The sequence below is a fragment of the Astatotilapia calliptera genome, chromosome 7 (genome assembly GCF_900246225.1).
Source record: "Astatotilapia calliptera chromosome 7, fAstCal1.2, whole genome shotgun sequence".
Lineage (NCBI taxonomy): Eukaryota > Metazoa > Chordata > Actinopteri > Cichliformes > Cichlidae > Astatotilapia > Astatotilapia calliptera.
In genome coordinates, this window is record NC_039308.1 from 29393633 (window position 1) to 29411943 (window position 18311).

The 18311-nt window shown below is 38.6% G+C and overlaps 1 protein-coding gene across 1 annotated transcript in view; it reads left to right on the forward strand.

The window, feature by feature from the left end:
• The window catches only part of cntfr (ciliary neurotrophic factor receptor), a 194732-nt gene extending 178447 nt beyond the window's left edge, over positions 1-16285 (forward strand). Inside the window, exons 7-10 of the mRNA XM_026174227.1 lie at positions 1784-1852; positions 2272-2392; positions 9929-10058; positions 14669-16285. Of these exons, the coding sequence (XP_026030012.1) occupies positions 1784-1852; positions 2272-2392; positions 9929-10058; position 14669 (321 nt within the window). The 3' untranslated portion in view covers positions 14670-16285. The remainder of the gene's footprint in view (positions 1-1783; positions 1853-2271; positions 2393-9928; positions 10059-14668) is intronic.
• Positions 16286-18311: the final 2026 nt, after the last annotated feature.

The following is an 18311-nucleotide window of genomic DNA, read 5'->3' on the forward strand; positions in this document are numbered from 1 at the left end:
AGGCTGTGGACAGGTGTCTTTTATACAGATGATGAGTTCAAACAGGTGCCATTCATACAGGTAATGAGTGGGGGACAGAAAAGCTTCTTACAGAAGACGTTACAGGTCTGTGAGAGCCAGAGATTTTCCTTGTTTGAGGTGACCAAATACTTATTTTCCACCCTGATTTACGAATAAATTCTTTACAAATCCTACCATGTGAATTCATGGATTTTTTTTTTCACATTCTGTCTCTCACAGTTGAAGTGTACCTCTGGTGCAAATTACTGACCTCTGTCATCATTTTAAGTGGGGGAACTTGCACAATCGGTGGCTGACTAAATACTTTTTTGCCCCACTGTACATTTGGCTTACAGAGACTGAGATCTAGTGCGTGGGGTTTTTGACATTTTTTTCTGAGGATTGCACAGTGTGATCTTTGGGTGAATTTGGTGGGACGTCCACTCCAGGGAAAATTGGCAACGGTCTTGAATGTTGTGAACTTTTGGATAATCTTTCACACTGCAGAATGTTGGGCTTTTTTGGTCAGCGATCCTTCCAAGATTGATTGGCAGCTATCATTGCTTTTCCAAAATCAGTGCTGATGTCTTTCCTTCTTGGCGTTGTGTCAAAAAACACTGGAATGTTTCAGACCAGCAAACAGCCAACTCTTCTGCTTCTATGTCCCAATAGATAAAACCTTAAGATTCAAATTGAATGCACTTTCTTTTTATCATATTCCTGTTCATTATTTTTCAGTATGTACATTCATTATATTGTTCTTTAGATGAAATTGTATTGTTTTGTTAAATTAGAAATTTCAAGTAACCTATCCAGTATCCCATTATCCTAAACTTGTGTATGAGTGTGTGTGTGTGTCCATCTGCAGGTGCACAAGTGGTTATATGTCTCTTGCACAAGGCAACAGGCACGCCAATAAATCATTTATTATGACTTCAGGAGAAACAAAAAGAGGCAGCACCCTCCCTCCACCTAGTTTTCCTTCAGTCCTTCTCTCTCTCACACACACACACACACACACACACACACACACACACACACACACACACACACACACTAACCGTAAATTACAGAGGAGCAGCAAATCATTCTCTCATACACTCCTCTGTAACTCAAACATTTAGTTAATTCTCTGTTTCGCTCTGCAAATTAAAGTGTGCGCAAAAAGGCTTTCAAATGTTGGCATGCATAATATTGTGTCATAAAATTATGTAGCATTGATGCCAATGTTTTCTGGTATAATCATCAATTATGCAGCTGGTATTTTACATGTGTGTCTGACAGTTGGTATGCATGGAGTGTTGTGGCTGCAAGGCCATCAAGGTCCAATCAATTCAATAATGTAAAGCAACACAGGGATAAAACAATACACTTGACCTATTCATAGAATAATGATGAATGATGTGTTATCAATAAATGATCACTGCAGAAACACTGTATTCAGTAAGGCACAGCTGAGGCTTCCATAAAACAAGCTTGGATTGCTATACAGAGATTATAATTTATGGGTAGAGCTGTGGGTAGAATGGCAGTTGATCCAGACCAAAAGTTAAATTGGGACCTCGAAAGTGTCTTTTTTAGCCGAGAATTTTCATAATTCATAATCTTGGAACCTTTCATATCCCCAGGGCCATAGAGACCATATTTATCAATAAAGATATTTGATAACAACTTTAATATACTGCAAAAATAAAACAGACACACCCTACTGTAACCCAGGGAAACCACATGTGCTGTTTTCCGATCCAGACTGACTCCATGCTCTTTTCCGTTTGATGTTTAGGTGGAGCTATCTGACACTACATCCCATAACATCACTGATGCCTACGCTGGGAAGGAGTACATCATCCAGGTAAAGATTTCATACTAACTAGCAAAGAAAAAAGAAGGTTAAAAAAGGTTATTTCAAGATCAGCTCAATACTTTATGTAAATATTGGGTTCAGTATTATGTACATTCTACTGAAATCGCATTAATTTTACACTTTTACTATTAATCTTGAATGTTAAGCTGTCAGACAGGAGGAAAAGAGGGAGACTTGAGAGAAGATTAATGTAGTGAAGATGATATGTAGAGGGTCAGTGTGACAGTGGGGGATAGGAATAGGTTTAGATGGAGGCAGGTCATCTGTTGTGGAGCAGCCAAAAGAAGGAGGGTTATTGTAGGGTCTTTACTTTACAATATAAAGTGCCTTGAGGCAACTGTTGTTGTGAGTTGATGCTAAATAAATAAAACTGAATCGAATACTTCTGATATCCCTGTGTTCATCAGGTGGCTGCCAAGGACACAGAGATTGGAACATGGAGTGACTGGAGTGTTGCTGTCCATGCTACACCCTGGATTGAAGAACCCGTGCCAGTTGTTTCCACAACTGAAGTGGAATTTCATACTGGTATAACGATGGCTGGTGATAAATAAATCTTTGTCAAGGAGGATGAATGCAGCACATAACCGTAAATCATAGGGGTAGCAGGGTGACACATCATGCTAACAGTTCGCCATCTTAACTCTATTTCCTAACTCTATATTTTCAATGGCAGTTTTTCATGACACCACCCTCTAGTGGTGCAATATTGTATATAACATTACAGAACACAACAACTGGTAAGTTATAGCCCCAATTTCAGTCAGAGGGAGACTCGTTTTTATCATGCAGATCTTTCTTGGTTGGAGGCTGTTCAGTGTGTAAATGTACTTTAACAGACGTTTTCAAAATACATGAGTCATTGTTCCATGAAAAGATCAATAACAGAGGACAATGAAACATAAGGAAACCCAAAGAGAAGTCTACAAATGTGCTGGCAGCTCAGTGTGACAGTCCTTTGAGCTAATGCGCTGATGTCAGGTTGTTAATGACAACGTTGCTTGGCAGGTTTAATATTTCCCACATTCAGCAGCTTACTCTAATGAGCTACAGCACTGGCATGACTGAAAGGATAGAGGGATAAAATAAAAATAATAGCATGTAAAACATAGTGGGCTCAGTAGTATGTTAACATGTTAAGATGGCTCATGTGTAGTTGTGAAGTTAGTAGTGAACAAAGGTTAACACTAAAAGTTAAATGAGATTGTAGTCTGTTGGCTGGAGGAATCATTGTGATAGCATAATATAGTATTCCAATAACATTCTCGACATTGTTCCTCTTGCCTGTGGCTTTCACAGTAAATTTTCTGAAGCATTTAGGTATGAAATTAATTTTAGTTAATAACTTTCTTAATGATTAAACAGAGTACACTATAAGCATTTGATAGCTCTGAATTTTTATTACAGTCTAAGCTATAAGACCCATCTGCCTCGAGACAAATCGACACACATCAACCTAAGTACCTGAGCCCTTCCTTTAAAAAAAAACCAAAACCAAAAAACTGCTCTTATGTTGTCAAAAAAATGTCAACTTCTGGCAGATCATATATATTAAAAAATTCATTATGGATATTGGATTTTGTGTGTGTGTGCGTGTGTATGTGTTGACTGGACACTATACTCAGTGACTGTGACAAAAACAGTCTCTGGGAATTATTTAGTTGGCACCACTTGAGCATATAGCAACGACAAAGGACGACTCACTTGTGAAATTAATATCTTCAAAACTTTCTGAAGACCTTCAGCAAGACACCTATTCAAGGCCCAAATACTTGTCTGTGCACCATCTTCACATCACACTGATGGAGGAAAGAAGAAATGGTTGAATGAAAAAAAGAAGCAGACAAGGATTTGGACGATTTCCATTTTAGTCTTGCAGATGTAGGGAGTATTTACTCACCAGATGAGTGTTCAGTCAGGACCCCTATAGGACATTAATTTATGTTTGGTGGTATGGTTCAGTGACACTCTCCTTATGACCTCACTGCCCTACCACAGAACACAAAAAGCATGAAGCAAAAATTAGCAGAACAAAAAATTAGAGCAGAACATGACAGCTGATATGAAATGTGGCATGAAATGTGGGGCTGGTGTGAAGGTGGGTTGCAAAGTAGCTTATATTTGTGCAGCACCTGTGGGCACACTAAAGCAGCTTAAATTGCAAGTGGGCAAATTTATCAATACCCTATATTAATGTCAAAGGACACACTATTAGTATACATCTATGTTACAGCAACAGTACTTTTAATCTTTTGAAGTTAGCAAAAACAGATCATTTTTAAATGTCATGCAGAGGAAAAACTGTATAAAACTGGAATATTACATTGTCTGTGGACCCTCTAAGCTGAAGTGGCTAGGGCAGAAATATATCCTTAGTAGGTCTACTGGCAATGTGTACATCTGCAGTATTAAATTATGCAACTTAAAAGAACATAACGTGAAAGCACTCGGGCTGAGGAAGCTTCTATTATCGATATGTTACATCTTGAAACTAACCACCAAGATCAACTTTAAACTGTGCGTACTGTATCAGACAGGCAAGCACAGACATTGATGCAGGTCTGCAAAATGTGTTAGATTATTCAATAATATGAAAATATATTACTAGCCCTAGAAAGTTTATTACAAAGCTGATAAAATATTAATTAAAAAAACAACTCACAGATTGTAGCAAAAAAATGTAAGGTTGCTATTTCCACAATTGTATGTAGTATAATATAAGTAGTATAGTATGATACTACTTCTACTATTATTATTAGTAGTAGTAGTAGCAGTAGTAGTAGTAGTATTAGCATTACAACTATATAACTCAGTAGAAAGCGACTTAGTTCTTACAAAATATGTAGAAAAATGGACACAGCTTCCTCAAAGCGCCTCAAACTTGCATTCTTTGAATGACCAGCAGGGGGTATCTGCTTGCCAGTAAGATGTCTGGCTTTACGATTTATGATCGAATAACCCTATTGCTCACTTGATTGCAGTAACATTTTCCTGGTGAGTTTATGGTCTTAATCACTAGTTTCAATTCTTATTTAATACTGCATGATATTCATTTTCTAATTTATGGTCCCATTAAAAGGTATAAAGATGATAAAGTAGGGAGTGCTTCAAGGCAAGCCAGGTTTGCCTCTGACTTCTTGCCACTCTGTGAGCATGATGGGTTCTTAGTTTCTAACTCAGATACAACCTTCTTCGTTATAACAGATTTCCAAAAACAGACAACAGCCTACATGCTACCTACATGCTTCCATGATTTAAAGAGTCACTTAAAAGTCAAGAGTTTTTGACCATATGACCATATGGTTCTTCTACAACACCTCTTTTTCATCAAGAGTAGTAAATTGATCGCTTCCCTGGGTTAAACTGCTATTTGACAAAAAAAGACTGTCCTTGAGATAACCCTCACATAATGCTGCTCCTCGTCATCTTTACATCCAGTGTAAGCAAATGAGATGTGTGATCATTAGCAAGCTGTATTATTAGACTGAACAGGCAATGATAGTAGTATTGATCATCTCAGCTAACTCTGAGGCAGAAGGCAAATAAGCATATTTCCTAAAATGTCAAACTATTCACTTAATGCTCCACATGAGGAAAGCTCTGAATTTATGATATATTAATTTAGTTTGCTGTAATTTATTACAGAGCACTCACACCAATACACTACAGAAACTTTCATTTTGTTCCCCCGAGTTTTCCAAACCATAGTGCTATAATGGTTTGGTGGATGTTGTTGCATTGTTGGGTTTATGTGTATTTATGCATTTGTATTTGTCTGTTTAAAACATTTTTAATGTGGGTTTACCATTATTTTCTTTCACTCACTCCTGAAGCCAATAATTTGACACTAATTTCTCTAAGGGGCAAAGTCTGTCTGTCTGTGCTTCTCTTTGTCTTTCTGAGAGTCTGTTAAAACGTAATGGTTTTACGGTAGAATACTGACTCCTCTTGGCAAAGAGTAGCACTGCACAATCATCGTCACATTCAGCACTAAATGAGCTCACACATACCTGGCAACACACAAACACTAATGCTGAAAGACACACTCACAACATGCAGCCTCCTCCAATACTCTGTGAGCCACAAACACATCAGCACAAACACACCCACACACACAGAGAGTCCTTCAGTTTGATAACCTGTAGTGTATACACAGACGCACACACATATAAACACTCAGTCAGTACACAGTGTATTATTCTTGGTCTCGTGGAGACGGAGAACAGGAGGTTATTGGGATTCTCCTCATGCTCCTTCTCGATCCAGCTGCCGCTTCTCTGCTTCCCTTCCCTCTCCCCTTGTCCTGTTTCTCTTCCCCTATCCTTCTCCATCTTGCCTCTAGCTCTCTTTTTTCTCTCCATTTCTTTTCCTTCCCTTCTCACTTCTCTCTTATTCTCACTCATATTAATTTCTAGCTTTTCTTTCTGGCCTTTTTCTACTTTCCTTTACAAATGTTACTCTTACTCGATCACTAATTACATTCAGATTTGGCTGTCATTCCAGCTGATCTGTGATCTGTACACTGTTCTTTGTTTGCTTGTTTGTAAAAACTGTAACAGATTATATAAATAATGAGTTATATAGTCTTTTTTTGGACACTTTTTTGTAAACTTGCATCTGTACACCATAAACACTGGATTTAAAAGCAAGCAAACAAGAGATGATTGAAGTTCAGACTTCATTTTTCTATAAAGTGCTCCCTATTCAGAGACTCAAAAGTAATTGGACTGTTCACTGAACAGGGGTTTAATGGCCAGGTTAGGTCTGTTTCCTTGTCATTTCATGATAAATCAAATGTATAATTAATATGAAGTGATGACTTTGTGAGGTTGCATTCAAATTTGGTATGCATTCTTAAAAGAATGAATGCACTGGCGAGCTCAGGATTACCAAAAAGGCCTGAAAAAACACAAAAATCAAGTGGATGATCACAGAATTCTTTCCATGGTTAAGATTTATATATGTTAACAAAGAGGGTTTACACCGATGTGCAAACCACTGGTTACACTCAGGAACAGAGAAGCCAGATTAGGCCAGAAAATGTCTGAAAGAGCCTGCACAGTTTTGGAAAAGAAAAAAATGTATGAATAAGGAAAAAAACAGCAATGTCACGCCATGTGCCTGAATGGCTGCCAATGGAAAATGCTAGTATTTACTGATAGTGTGGCTGCTGATAGAAGTAATACGATGTAATGTCCAGGCCAAGAGACTGCTCAGATTCAGAAATGCTCAAATACTGTGGAACGGATTGTTTGGTGCTTCACAGTGCAAATGGATAATGATGCAAAACATGCTGCAAAACAAAAACAAAACAAAAAACAAAGTTGAATAGCAGTCCAGAACAGCAGAATGGGACTACTGAAGTAGAACCATGCAATGAGGCAATAAGGAAACAGAGACGATATCTGATTCCTGTCTATGATTCGTAAACACACACACACAAAATAAAATGTAGCCAAGGCCTGCTACTTTTAGCTGACCAACTTGTTAACATCTCCACACTCACCAATATTTTCTGGCTGCTCAGCCGAATAGTAAATCAACAGACTTCCTGTGACTTATTGATTGTCTTGCTCGGAGTCTTAACACGCAGTTACACATTCTCCTTTTCTTCTCCACTGTCCGTGTACCACATTTTGTGTTCTCCTTTCTAACACCCCACCCCTCCCCCCAACAACAGAGAGTCACCTATACATCATGCAAAAGTAGCTGCCAGTTGAACCTAAGTGGCTGTTCTGTTTCCCAGCATCGTCACAGAGCAGCTTTGAATCAGAAGGATAGCATGGGGGGCAGGCAAGAGACATTTAAGGATCCCATCCTCTGTGACTGGGCCATTGCTTAGCGACCACATTCCAAGAAGAGCGGATTAGCCGAGGCATTGCATCTAAGATATAAGTTGGTGCCTCACCCAGCGTGTGAGACAGAAACTGGACACTGTCTGGCACTGTATATTAGTTTGTGTATTTCATGTCTGGGGCTATTTATAAATGTATGGCTTCTGTTTCATGCCTTATAGTAGAACAGGAGTATCTATTAAAAGGCAACCAGGCTGAACCCTGCATAAATGCTTTAAGATCCTCTTCTTCTGTATACTCACTCTGAAAAGCACTACAGTTTGTGTAAACTTATAGTAAAAATTGCTAAGGTGAAGCAGAGTGTCAAAGTCAACAGATAGTGTTGCATAATCTGTTCGAAGGTGATCCCAATGTAAATATAAAAAACATATGACATAAGTTCTTTACAATAGTAGCTGCTTTGCCATTCCAAACTGTTTCGGGGATTCATAATTTAGATTCATAATTTATGCCACCTTGTTTGCCACTCTGCTGAAATGACTTCATTGACCCACAAATACAGCAGCAAGGGGGACAAAAAAGCCCAATCTAAGCTCCAAAACAGAAACTCTACACTTCTGGATGATAACAGACACCACTTTCATGTGTGTATTTTGGATTAGGATATCCTAGCACCTCACACATCAACAGTATTTGCATAAACATGCAGCGTGCTTGGAGTTCGAGTCGTTCAGCAATTTTCTCATCTCATTAGCTTTTTGTCCTCCTCGTCTTTCTGCTTTTCTTAGCCTCTTCCTCCATTCTTCATCACATCACTGTCTCATCTGCTATGTTTACCTGTCCTCACCTAGCTTGTTACATCAGCATACACCCCATGACTGTATTTCCTTGTCACAGGCACATTATTTTCTGCATAATTTTTATTTCCTCTGTCACTCCAAAGCACAATGTTTTGCTCCAGGCAGGAAGTATTGCACTGAGCTGCTGAACATGTTAAATGCGTCCTACCTCCCCCCCCCCCTTCGTTTCTCTCTTGCCATTTCACACCTGGTTGCTTCCCTCTAATATCTCCCAACTCCCATCGCAGTACTATACAACAGTCATTAATTGCAAGAAGAGGGAAATCATATTCTCTCTTCGCTAAAAAAAGAATGAGTGCAAACGTTGTGCACCAGTTAATATCTACTGTGCTGCCTGCAGCTGTAGCAGAGGTCCCGTTTTCTAAAGCATTAAACTGTGATATTTTTATTTGTCGAGCAATGAAAAACCGAAGCACTAAAAAATGCCTAAGCACATAGTGATTTTCAGCATATTTATGTTTGCCACAAGATGTTAAGTGCCTCTCTCACTCTCGTACGCTTGAGCGTAATTGGATTAGCTGAAAATATACAAGAGTATCATAACTTTTTAATGTTTCCGTAATTGAATATACACTTTTTGCACTCACCAGACTGTACAAGTCAGTAGATCTTTTAAGAAAATTGCGTGCCGATTGTATTAAAATTCACTTGCTTCTGCTACTAAGCTGCTGAGACCTTTTTTTCTATCTGTCTTTCTCTTTTTTTTCTTTTTTTTTAATCTTTACTGATTTGTTATTCTGAAATGTGAAGCCATGCAAAGTATTAGTCAAGCCCTGGTGCAGTCAAAAGAGTTTTTGTGAATCCAGTTGTTCTACGGCTTTGTATTACAGTTGGGTATAAATGGATAGATTTTCTAGCTGTGCAATTGACTATTATCAGCAATATATTAACTACCTTATTGCACATTTCCTTTATTTTTCACTCTTTCTATCCACCTCATGCTGTATTCCCCGCCTGCTTTACCTCGGGGTTTTTTACCTTGCCGTCTGTTTCCGTTCCAGTTTCTCCATATTTCATCTATATACTTTGTTCCCCGTCCTTTCTTTGCCCCGTCCTTTCCCTGTGGCTTTAGCATGGAGGGGATTTTTTTTTATTCCAGCTCACTTCATAACTGCCTTGACAAGTTCTATATTGATTGCTTGTGCAGATTACAATTGATTTTGCTCTTCACTGTATTTTCCTTTCTGCTTGGTTCTTCCTGGTGTGATGAGCACTTTTCAGCATCCATTCATCAGCATGTCATTTTTTTATGTTTTTCACACATAGGGACAGAAGTATTGTGCACTGTGTTAGCCCAATAAAATTAATAAATAAACACACAGAGAAATGATAAAACTCACCAAGGATTGCAATTGTTAATTAAAATATGTTCCTAAGGTTTATTGTGTCTTCTGATAAATTTTCTACAGAGACTAAGACCTCCCCCATGCCATGCTCCAACGCACCACAGAAGGCTGAACCTCCAGTGGGAGGAGCTGCCACGGTCATCACATTTTTCTCCCGTTTGCTGTTAGGAATGCTGCTGCTGCTGCTTATGTGGTGAGCGACAACACCCGGATACACACACACATACACATACACATATATACACATCACTTATGTATATACATATACATAGATACACCATGTAGACTCCTTAGTCTACATGATCCAGTTTTCAAATTGATTAGTAACTCAATTGCTCACTCATGTATTGGCAGGTCGATGCATGTCTGTTTATGTGTTTATATGACATATATTTATATGTTCTGTTTACATGAGCATGTTTAATGGACCAGGAGCTGTAACATCTGGGTAGTTAACTCTTTAAATCCTGTTGAAATAGTAACGGTAAAGGTTTAGATTTCTTATTCTTCTTTTGCCTTGAGGCGACTGTTGTTGTGATTTGGCACTATATAAATAAAACTGAATTGAATTGAACTGAATTTTGGCTGCCCTGTTTAGGGGTTACCACAGCAGATAATCTCCCTATCCATAGTACTTTTTTGTCACACCAACCCTCAGCTTGTCCTGCTTCACTACATCCATGAATGTTTGCTATAGTCTTCCTCATCTTCTCCCACCTGGCCGTTCCATAGTCAACATTCTTTCTCCAGTATATCCACTATCGCTCCTCTACACATGTCCAAATCATCTCATCCTTGTTTTTCTAACTTTGGCTCCAAACGGCTCGACCTGAGCAGTCCTTCTGATGAACTCATATTTTATCTAAATGCTAAAAAATAAATATATACAATCTAAAATTAATGAAACCATGCGTAGAAGTTGTATTTTTTTCTTTTTACTTTAATCAAAAGATTAGCGACAGCTTTATACCAATAACACTTTAACAAAAATACATTAAACATGGACGCTTCTCCAGCTGAACACCCGCTGCAAGTGGAATGGTTGAATACAATTAAGGCACTTTCATGCCAGTTCCCCTCCCATGCAGCCTGTATGTGCAGGTCCAAATGGGAATCTGTTCTAATTTGTTTTAGAGTTACAAGCACACTCCATTTCAAAAGATGTCAACATTTCCATGTCAACAGATACACACCAAAGGATTAATAACTCTATAACAACAAAGGGAAGCAGAAAGGGTGACAGACAAATTAGACGACACAATTAGAAAATACTCTGGAAATATGTAGAGAATTATTGCAAGTTATAGGAAATTATTATCAGTACGATTATATAGTATTGTGTAAGAGTCTTAAACAACTTAATTCCTATAGGAATTGGAAGCTGGTGATGCAATTCATTGAAATGTGCAAACACACATGAAAATACAAAATATATAAGGAAACAAAAGTTTGTACAATTGTAACGAACATTTCAAGTTGCTTTATTCTTTAACAAAGCTTGAGTTCCTTTAGGCAATGTTTCTTCTAATTTCTTTAAGTAGTTTTGAAGTAGTCTAGTTCTTCAGGCTCCTTGAATGACATTTAAAGCTCTTCTTTTGATGTTGGCTACAAATTAGGTAATAAAAAGTGCTTTGAGCACTTATGTAATGCTTTTCTACTCCAACTAAGTACCATCCCATTTATCAGGTCTGAGCTCTGGGAAGGCCAATCAATGACTGATAGTTTTCAGTTATGAATTGTTCTATCCACGTATGCCAGTATTGATGGATCAACTGAAGTGTCTGATTCATCTGTCAGATCCTGTGTCAGGTCTTTACTTGAATGTTTCCTATTAGTTAAGGACATGACTTTCACACACTGTTCATATGGTCTAGGTAGCTTTTTAGGGCTGCCAAGTCTCTTGCACTCAACTTGTCAAGTTTTCTCACATTTCTTAAGGATGCACTACACACCTTGTGAGGATATATCAAGTTTTCAGCTAATAGCTCTTTGGGAATCACTTTGTTGGTGCAGAAACATTATTTTATGCCTTTAAAACTGTTATTATAACAGCCCATAACTATATTTTTTATTAACTCAACTAAACTAACAAACTAACAAATTTCCCACATGTGGGACAAATACAGGTTATCTTATCTTAAAGAATTAGGAACAGGTTTTATGACAGGCAGCTTTACTGCTAGTAACAAAAGACCTAATGGTACAATTTAAAGTTGGTTCTTTACTAAGTTGTCTGGAGACACAACATTGGTTCATCCGTATTAGGTACCTTTTTATGCTTGAATGGTTCATAGATTAGTGTTAAGTGTGGAAAAAAAACCCCTCTGAAAATGACATTGGCTGCTTTTTTCACTCATTCTCATTCCAATCCTTGTATCAGACTAAAAATAAGGGGGAAAGCACCCATGTCCAAAGAAAAATTTGAAAAGAGCTTCAGAAAGCCTGGAGAACAATTTTGTGAGTGTTTTGTTTTGTTTATTGTGAAGAAATGAGGGCTGGCTCAAGTCATATAGTTTGAGTCCCAACATCTTTGGTTTCTTACACAAAAGCTGTTAGAAGCCCCTTATTATGTTGTAGATGGTTGAGTTGATGGCAGCTCAACGAAAGTGCAGTCTTGTGCAGTGTTTAAAAAATGAAAAGCAGCTCATAACATTACGAGCTGATGCTGTTACTGCTATTAAGGATTAATCCCTTATGTTACATTATATCATAACTTACTAAGGAAATTAACTCATTACTGTTCCAACTAATAGCTTAATTGACTTTGGGAGCATTATTCTTTTCCTTGCCACAAGCATTATGGAGATGTGTTTAGCATCCAAGTGCTTTTACAGACACTACAGGGAGTGCAGAATTATTAGGCAAATGAGTATTTTGTCCACATCATCCTCTTCATGCATGTTGTCTTACTCCAAGCTGTATAGGCTCGAAAGCCTACTACCAATTAAGCATATTAGGTGATGTGCATCTCTGTAATGAGAAGGGGTGTGGTCTAATGACATCAACACCCTATATCAGGTGTGCATAATTATTAGGCAACGTCCTTTCCTTTGGCAAAATGGGTCAAAAGAAGGACATGACAGGCTCAGAAAAGTCAAAAATAGTGAGATATCTTGCAGAGGGATGCAGCAGTCTCAAAATTGCAAAGCGTCTGAAGCGTGATCATCGAACAATCAAGCGTTTCATTCAAAATAGTCAACAGGGTCGCAAGAAGCGTGTGGAAAAACCAAGGCGCAAAATAACTGCCCATGAACTGAGAAAAGTCAAGCGTGCAGCTGCCAAGATGCCACTTGCCACCAGTTTGGCCATATTTCAGAGCTGCAACATCACTGGAGTGCCCAAAAGCACAAGGTGTGCAATACTCAGAGACATGGCCAAGGTAAGAAAGGCTGAAAGACGACCACCACTGAACAAGACACACAAGCTGAAACGTCAAGACTGGGCCAAGAAATATCTCAAGACTGGTTTTTCTAAGGTTTTATGGACTGATGAAATGAGAGTGAGTCTTGATGGGCCAGATGGATGGGCCCGTGGCTGGATTGGTAAAGGGCAGAGAGCTCCAGTCCGACTCAGACGCCAGCAAGGTGGAGGTGGAGTACTGGTTTGGGCTGGTATCATCAAAGATGAGCTTGTGGGGCCTTTTCGGGTTGAGGATGGAGTCAAGCTCAACTCCCAGTCCTACTGCCAGTTTCTGGAAGACACCTTCTTCAAGCAGTGGTACAGGAAGAAGTCTGCATCCTTCAAGAAAAACATGATTTTCATGCAGGACAATGCTCCATCACACGAGTCCAAGTACTCCACAGCGTGGCTGGCAAGAAAGGGTATAAAAGAAGAAAAACTAATGACATGGCCTCCTTGTTCACCTGATCTGAACCCCATTGAGAACCTGTGGTCCATCATCAAATGTGAGATTTACAAACAGTACACCTCTCTGAACAGTGTCTGGGAGGCTGTGGTTGCTGCTGCACGCAATGTTGATGGTGAACAGATCAAAACACTGACAGAATCCATGGATGGCAGGCTTTTGAGTGTCCTTGCAAAGAAAGGTGGCTATATTGGTCGCTGATTTGTTTTGTTTGTTTTTGAATGTCAGAAATGTATATTTGTGAATGTGGAGATGTTATATTGGTTTCACTGGTAAAAATAAATAATTGAAATGGGTATGTATTTGTTTTTTGTTAAGTTGCCTAATAATTATGCACAGTAATAGTCACCTGCACACACAGATATCCCCCTAAAATAGCTAAAACTAAAAACAAACTAAAAACTACTTCCAAAAACATTCAGCTTTGATATTAATGAGTTTTTTGGGTTCATTGAGAACATGGTTGTTGTTCAATAATAAAATTATTCCTCAAAAATACAACTTGCCTAATAATTCTGCACTCCCTGTAGTTATGACCCAATGCCTAATACACATGTCACTGTGATGTTGTTTTTGCCCATTTTACCCACTGATTTTAAATGTGTAATAACTTCACACAACGCAAAAAGAGAAAAACTGTCCTCTTTTGCCATCCTGCCAGTTGAGCCACATATGCACAACAGGATTGGAGAAGTCACACTAGTGTGCAGCTACCTGCCAAGAATTAGAAGAGAAACACAAACAAATGTGTAGGGGATTTGCATTTTTTGCAAACAGAGTTATGGCTAAGTCAAAAAAAAGTCCCACTGAACCAAATATAAAGGCCAAAAAAGCAAACAAATTAAGAATGACATATAAGAGAAAGGCAAGAAGACAGATCATTCATATTTTGATGCAGTGCAGCTTGACGAAGCTAATTTGTGTTCCTCTTTCTGCAGATGTGAATGTCTTATTGCTAAAGGCTGATGTGAAGTAGGAGGACAAAGAAGAAGAAGGAGGAGGCTGGTATTTTTTCCTGTTTTGCACATGTTTCAAGGATACAGTGCATTGATCATTTCGGTCCATCACACAGTTACTCACCAAAATTATTCAGACATTAGACAACGATAATGCGACTCAGCATTTTTGGAATATTTGATTTGCTGACAAAAAAACCCAAGAAAAATCTACAGAGGAACTTTGGAAGATTGTCATCGGTATCATCACCAACAGCAACTGCAGCGACCTGAGAGGCAAACACCAAAACAAGATTATTGTCTTACATTACCCCCTGGTGGATTTGATGAGCCACTTTAAACTGATTTGTCTCAGTTGGGTTTTAGAGGCTCCTCTTCGGCAACAGAATCAAGGCCACAGCTGACATCTCTTTTGACCTTTTTTTCTTCTTTTTTGTACTCACTCTCTTCTTAAGTCGCAGTGCAGTGCAGTACACACACACACAGACACACACTGATATAGGGCACGTGTATTTGTGTGTATACTTACAGCCCCTTATACAGCTTAATCATCATGCCAAAGACTCCACTACACCCCCAGCAAAGTGGTTCCCACCCAAGTCATTGAGCTTCCTGAAGCCTGTGCCTGTCTTCATCATGGGATGAAACCCCCAGAAAGTTGGGCGTGCGCACGTGTATGCGTGACATCTAATGGATGCTGAAACCCATTACAGGAATCAAACTGGGGACAAAGCCCTGCAGCCCATGTTTGTGTCAACCCGCCAGTTAACAAAGAAGTCACAAATTTATTCAGTCAGACTCTGAGTCTGCACATCTCCAACAACTGACAGAGCAGAGTGTTGTTTGTTGTTTTTTCTTTTTGTTTGTTTTTTGTTTTTGTTTTTTCAACAAGAGGACTAACACTTTGGAGAAGTCAATAACCATAGTCTGGCTTATTTACAGTTAGCTTTACATAGAGCTTTGAGAAACCGGCAAGGACGACCTGAACTGTAAAAAAAAACAAACCTAAAAGACAACAAAAAAACCAACAAAAAATAAATGAAATAAAGTGGATTTGAGACTGAACCATTCTTTCCCCACCGTTGTTTTTTATTTTGGGGTTGACTTTGTATTGATGGCAGCCAAGCTGGTTACTGGAACTCTGATACAAGCTATGTTGGTTTTCCATTCTGCTCTGTGCTGTAAAATACAGTAACACAAATCAGTTTGCTGTCTGACTTCTGACGCCTTTACAAACATTAGAAATGTCTTTTTGCAGTTTACATTTCAATAGCCAATATCAGTTACCAGTTAATATTATGTTATTCACAGGAATCTTGAAGTGTTTATTGTATTTTTTATGGACAAATAATAAAAAGACGCATATAGGAGTTTAGTTTTTTTTTCTCCAGACATTCTTAATGGCTTAATTCTCTTTGATCCTATTTTGTAAACTATGATACAGTATGTAACTTTAACAATGAACAAAAAGTTTATTATTTAATAATAATGTATGTATTAGCCGTAGAATGTCGTAACCTGTACCTGGGGTCTTTTTTATAGATGTATATACAATGACAGGTTTCAACCATTAAATGTGACCATTTCACAATGAATTACGATGCACTGGCCTCATGTTCATTTTGTGAACTTATAACACATGAGGGCAGACTAATGCCTCCTGCTCCGTCTGGTTGATCCTGATGATTTTCTCCTGGCAAAACAAGATGAAGGTGAGGTGCCAATGGGGGATGTTAAAAAAAAGAAGATGCAACAAGTTTTCATTATAATTAAAGTAAAGACAAATTACTTCCCAGACACAGCTATAAACACACAGTGCCTCATTTCAGGTTTTACAGATCGATACTTTTGACCTTGCAGAGGTAACGTTGTTTGCTTCTCAGTTTGTTTCTGAAAGATGAGTGTCTGCAGATTCTAACAAGCTCCACCGACACTGCATGGAGTGGTCATAAAGCTTAATACTTTATGGGCATGATGCATTATCCTTGATATAGTTCTTCTTGTTTTCTTTTTTATGGGGGGAATATTCAAAATTGCAAAAATTTCAAGATAGAGGATCTGTGTCAATTCTCAGAAAGACACTGAGAGCAGCATTGGTTCGAGCAACCTTGACGAGTGCATTTTTTAAAAGTCAGTTTCATACTCAATACACAGAAGGATACAAGGAAAACAAAACTAAGTTTAGACTCCAAGAGATTCAGCAGTGTGTTTACTTGAATGCCATCATCAGCATGCTGACAAGGTCATGACCACATACTGATCATTAGTAGTTCTGTATGCTTTATTTTTGTCTTTGTATGTTATTTTACCATGCTACTACGCCAAGTGCATCACACAGCCCACATCTGAGAGAAATTGGGATGTTGTTAAAATAGTTTTGCAGATATCAAAAGTGTTGGACAAACTGACTTGATGATTGTGCTATATCCCATTAGGGGAGCCGAATGTTTAGAAAGGTCAAAATGAAATGTATATTTGTAGAACTGACTGGAAAAAAGAAGAAAAGAAGATTTTTTTTAAACTATAAATAATTGCACAAAATGGATGGCTGTTCATCCAGAAATATTTCATGTGTTTTTGGTGTATGCATGTGGGTCAGACTGTCCATGCAAAGGGAAGCACACTCACAGTTCACAGACAGAAAAGAAATAAAGTTACACTCGACCTCCTATACCTCTCCTAGCAGAGAGGGAAGGAAGAAAAACAGGTGGCAGGGGATTTGTGTCTGTGTCCCTTTCAGCCTTGTCTACCAATAAAGCCAACTGTCATTTCCCAGGGTTGCATCTGTGCACTTATCTTTCTCTGTTCCTCACCAAACACGGTTCTCTAATTAACATTTGAGAGTGAATAGATGAGAGCTTCTCAAAGGAGAAGAGGACGTTTTGATCAGTGCAGCAAAGGTCAACCTTATATGCAAGCTGATTCTGCTTGCAGAATATACACGGAGATAAAAGTGGAAAATATGAAATTTCCTCCACAATGCACCCTGTGAGTTTTCCCTAATGACTTGTGTCATCATTTTAATCTCTCACAATGACATGCCACTCATAGATATAACGGCTGAGTTCTGTGAACGCTGTAGCATTGTTGATAGCCGAAACGAGATGATCAGACGGGTTGTAAACAAGTAGCAGCTTCACAGATACATAACATCTGCACCGATGTGCATGCAACAGGAAATATGAGCAGAGCACTGGAGGTACGGCTGGTCAAAATTTCCCTTTTGACCTTTAGCTTTCACTCTGGCTGTCTCGCCATCTCACTCGTCCCTCTTTCAAGCTCTCTTTCTTCCATTATACTGACAAGCTCTGGCAGGCCGATTTGGAGGCCGAGGACAAATCAATACACCATCTAACAGCTGTCAGCTGCAGTTCCCTGTGTGTGCGAGAGCAGACAAGAGTGTATCTGCTTGTGTAGTTATCGCATTCATTACTCTTTCTTTCATTCCTTTCTTCTCCACCTGCTTATACTGATCTGCCCTTTGCTTTTTTTTTAATGTCAGTGTCGATGAGGAGTCAACTAATATTTACAATGACAGTGCATGACTTGAACAAGGAGGGTACACAACCACGGAGGTTTCTGTTCTTTGTGTTCTTTGTATTGTTTTTATTTTATAGCTAAAAAT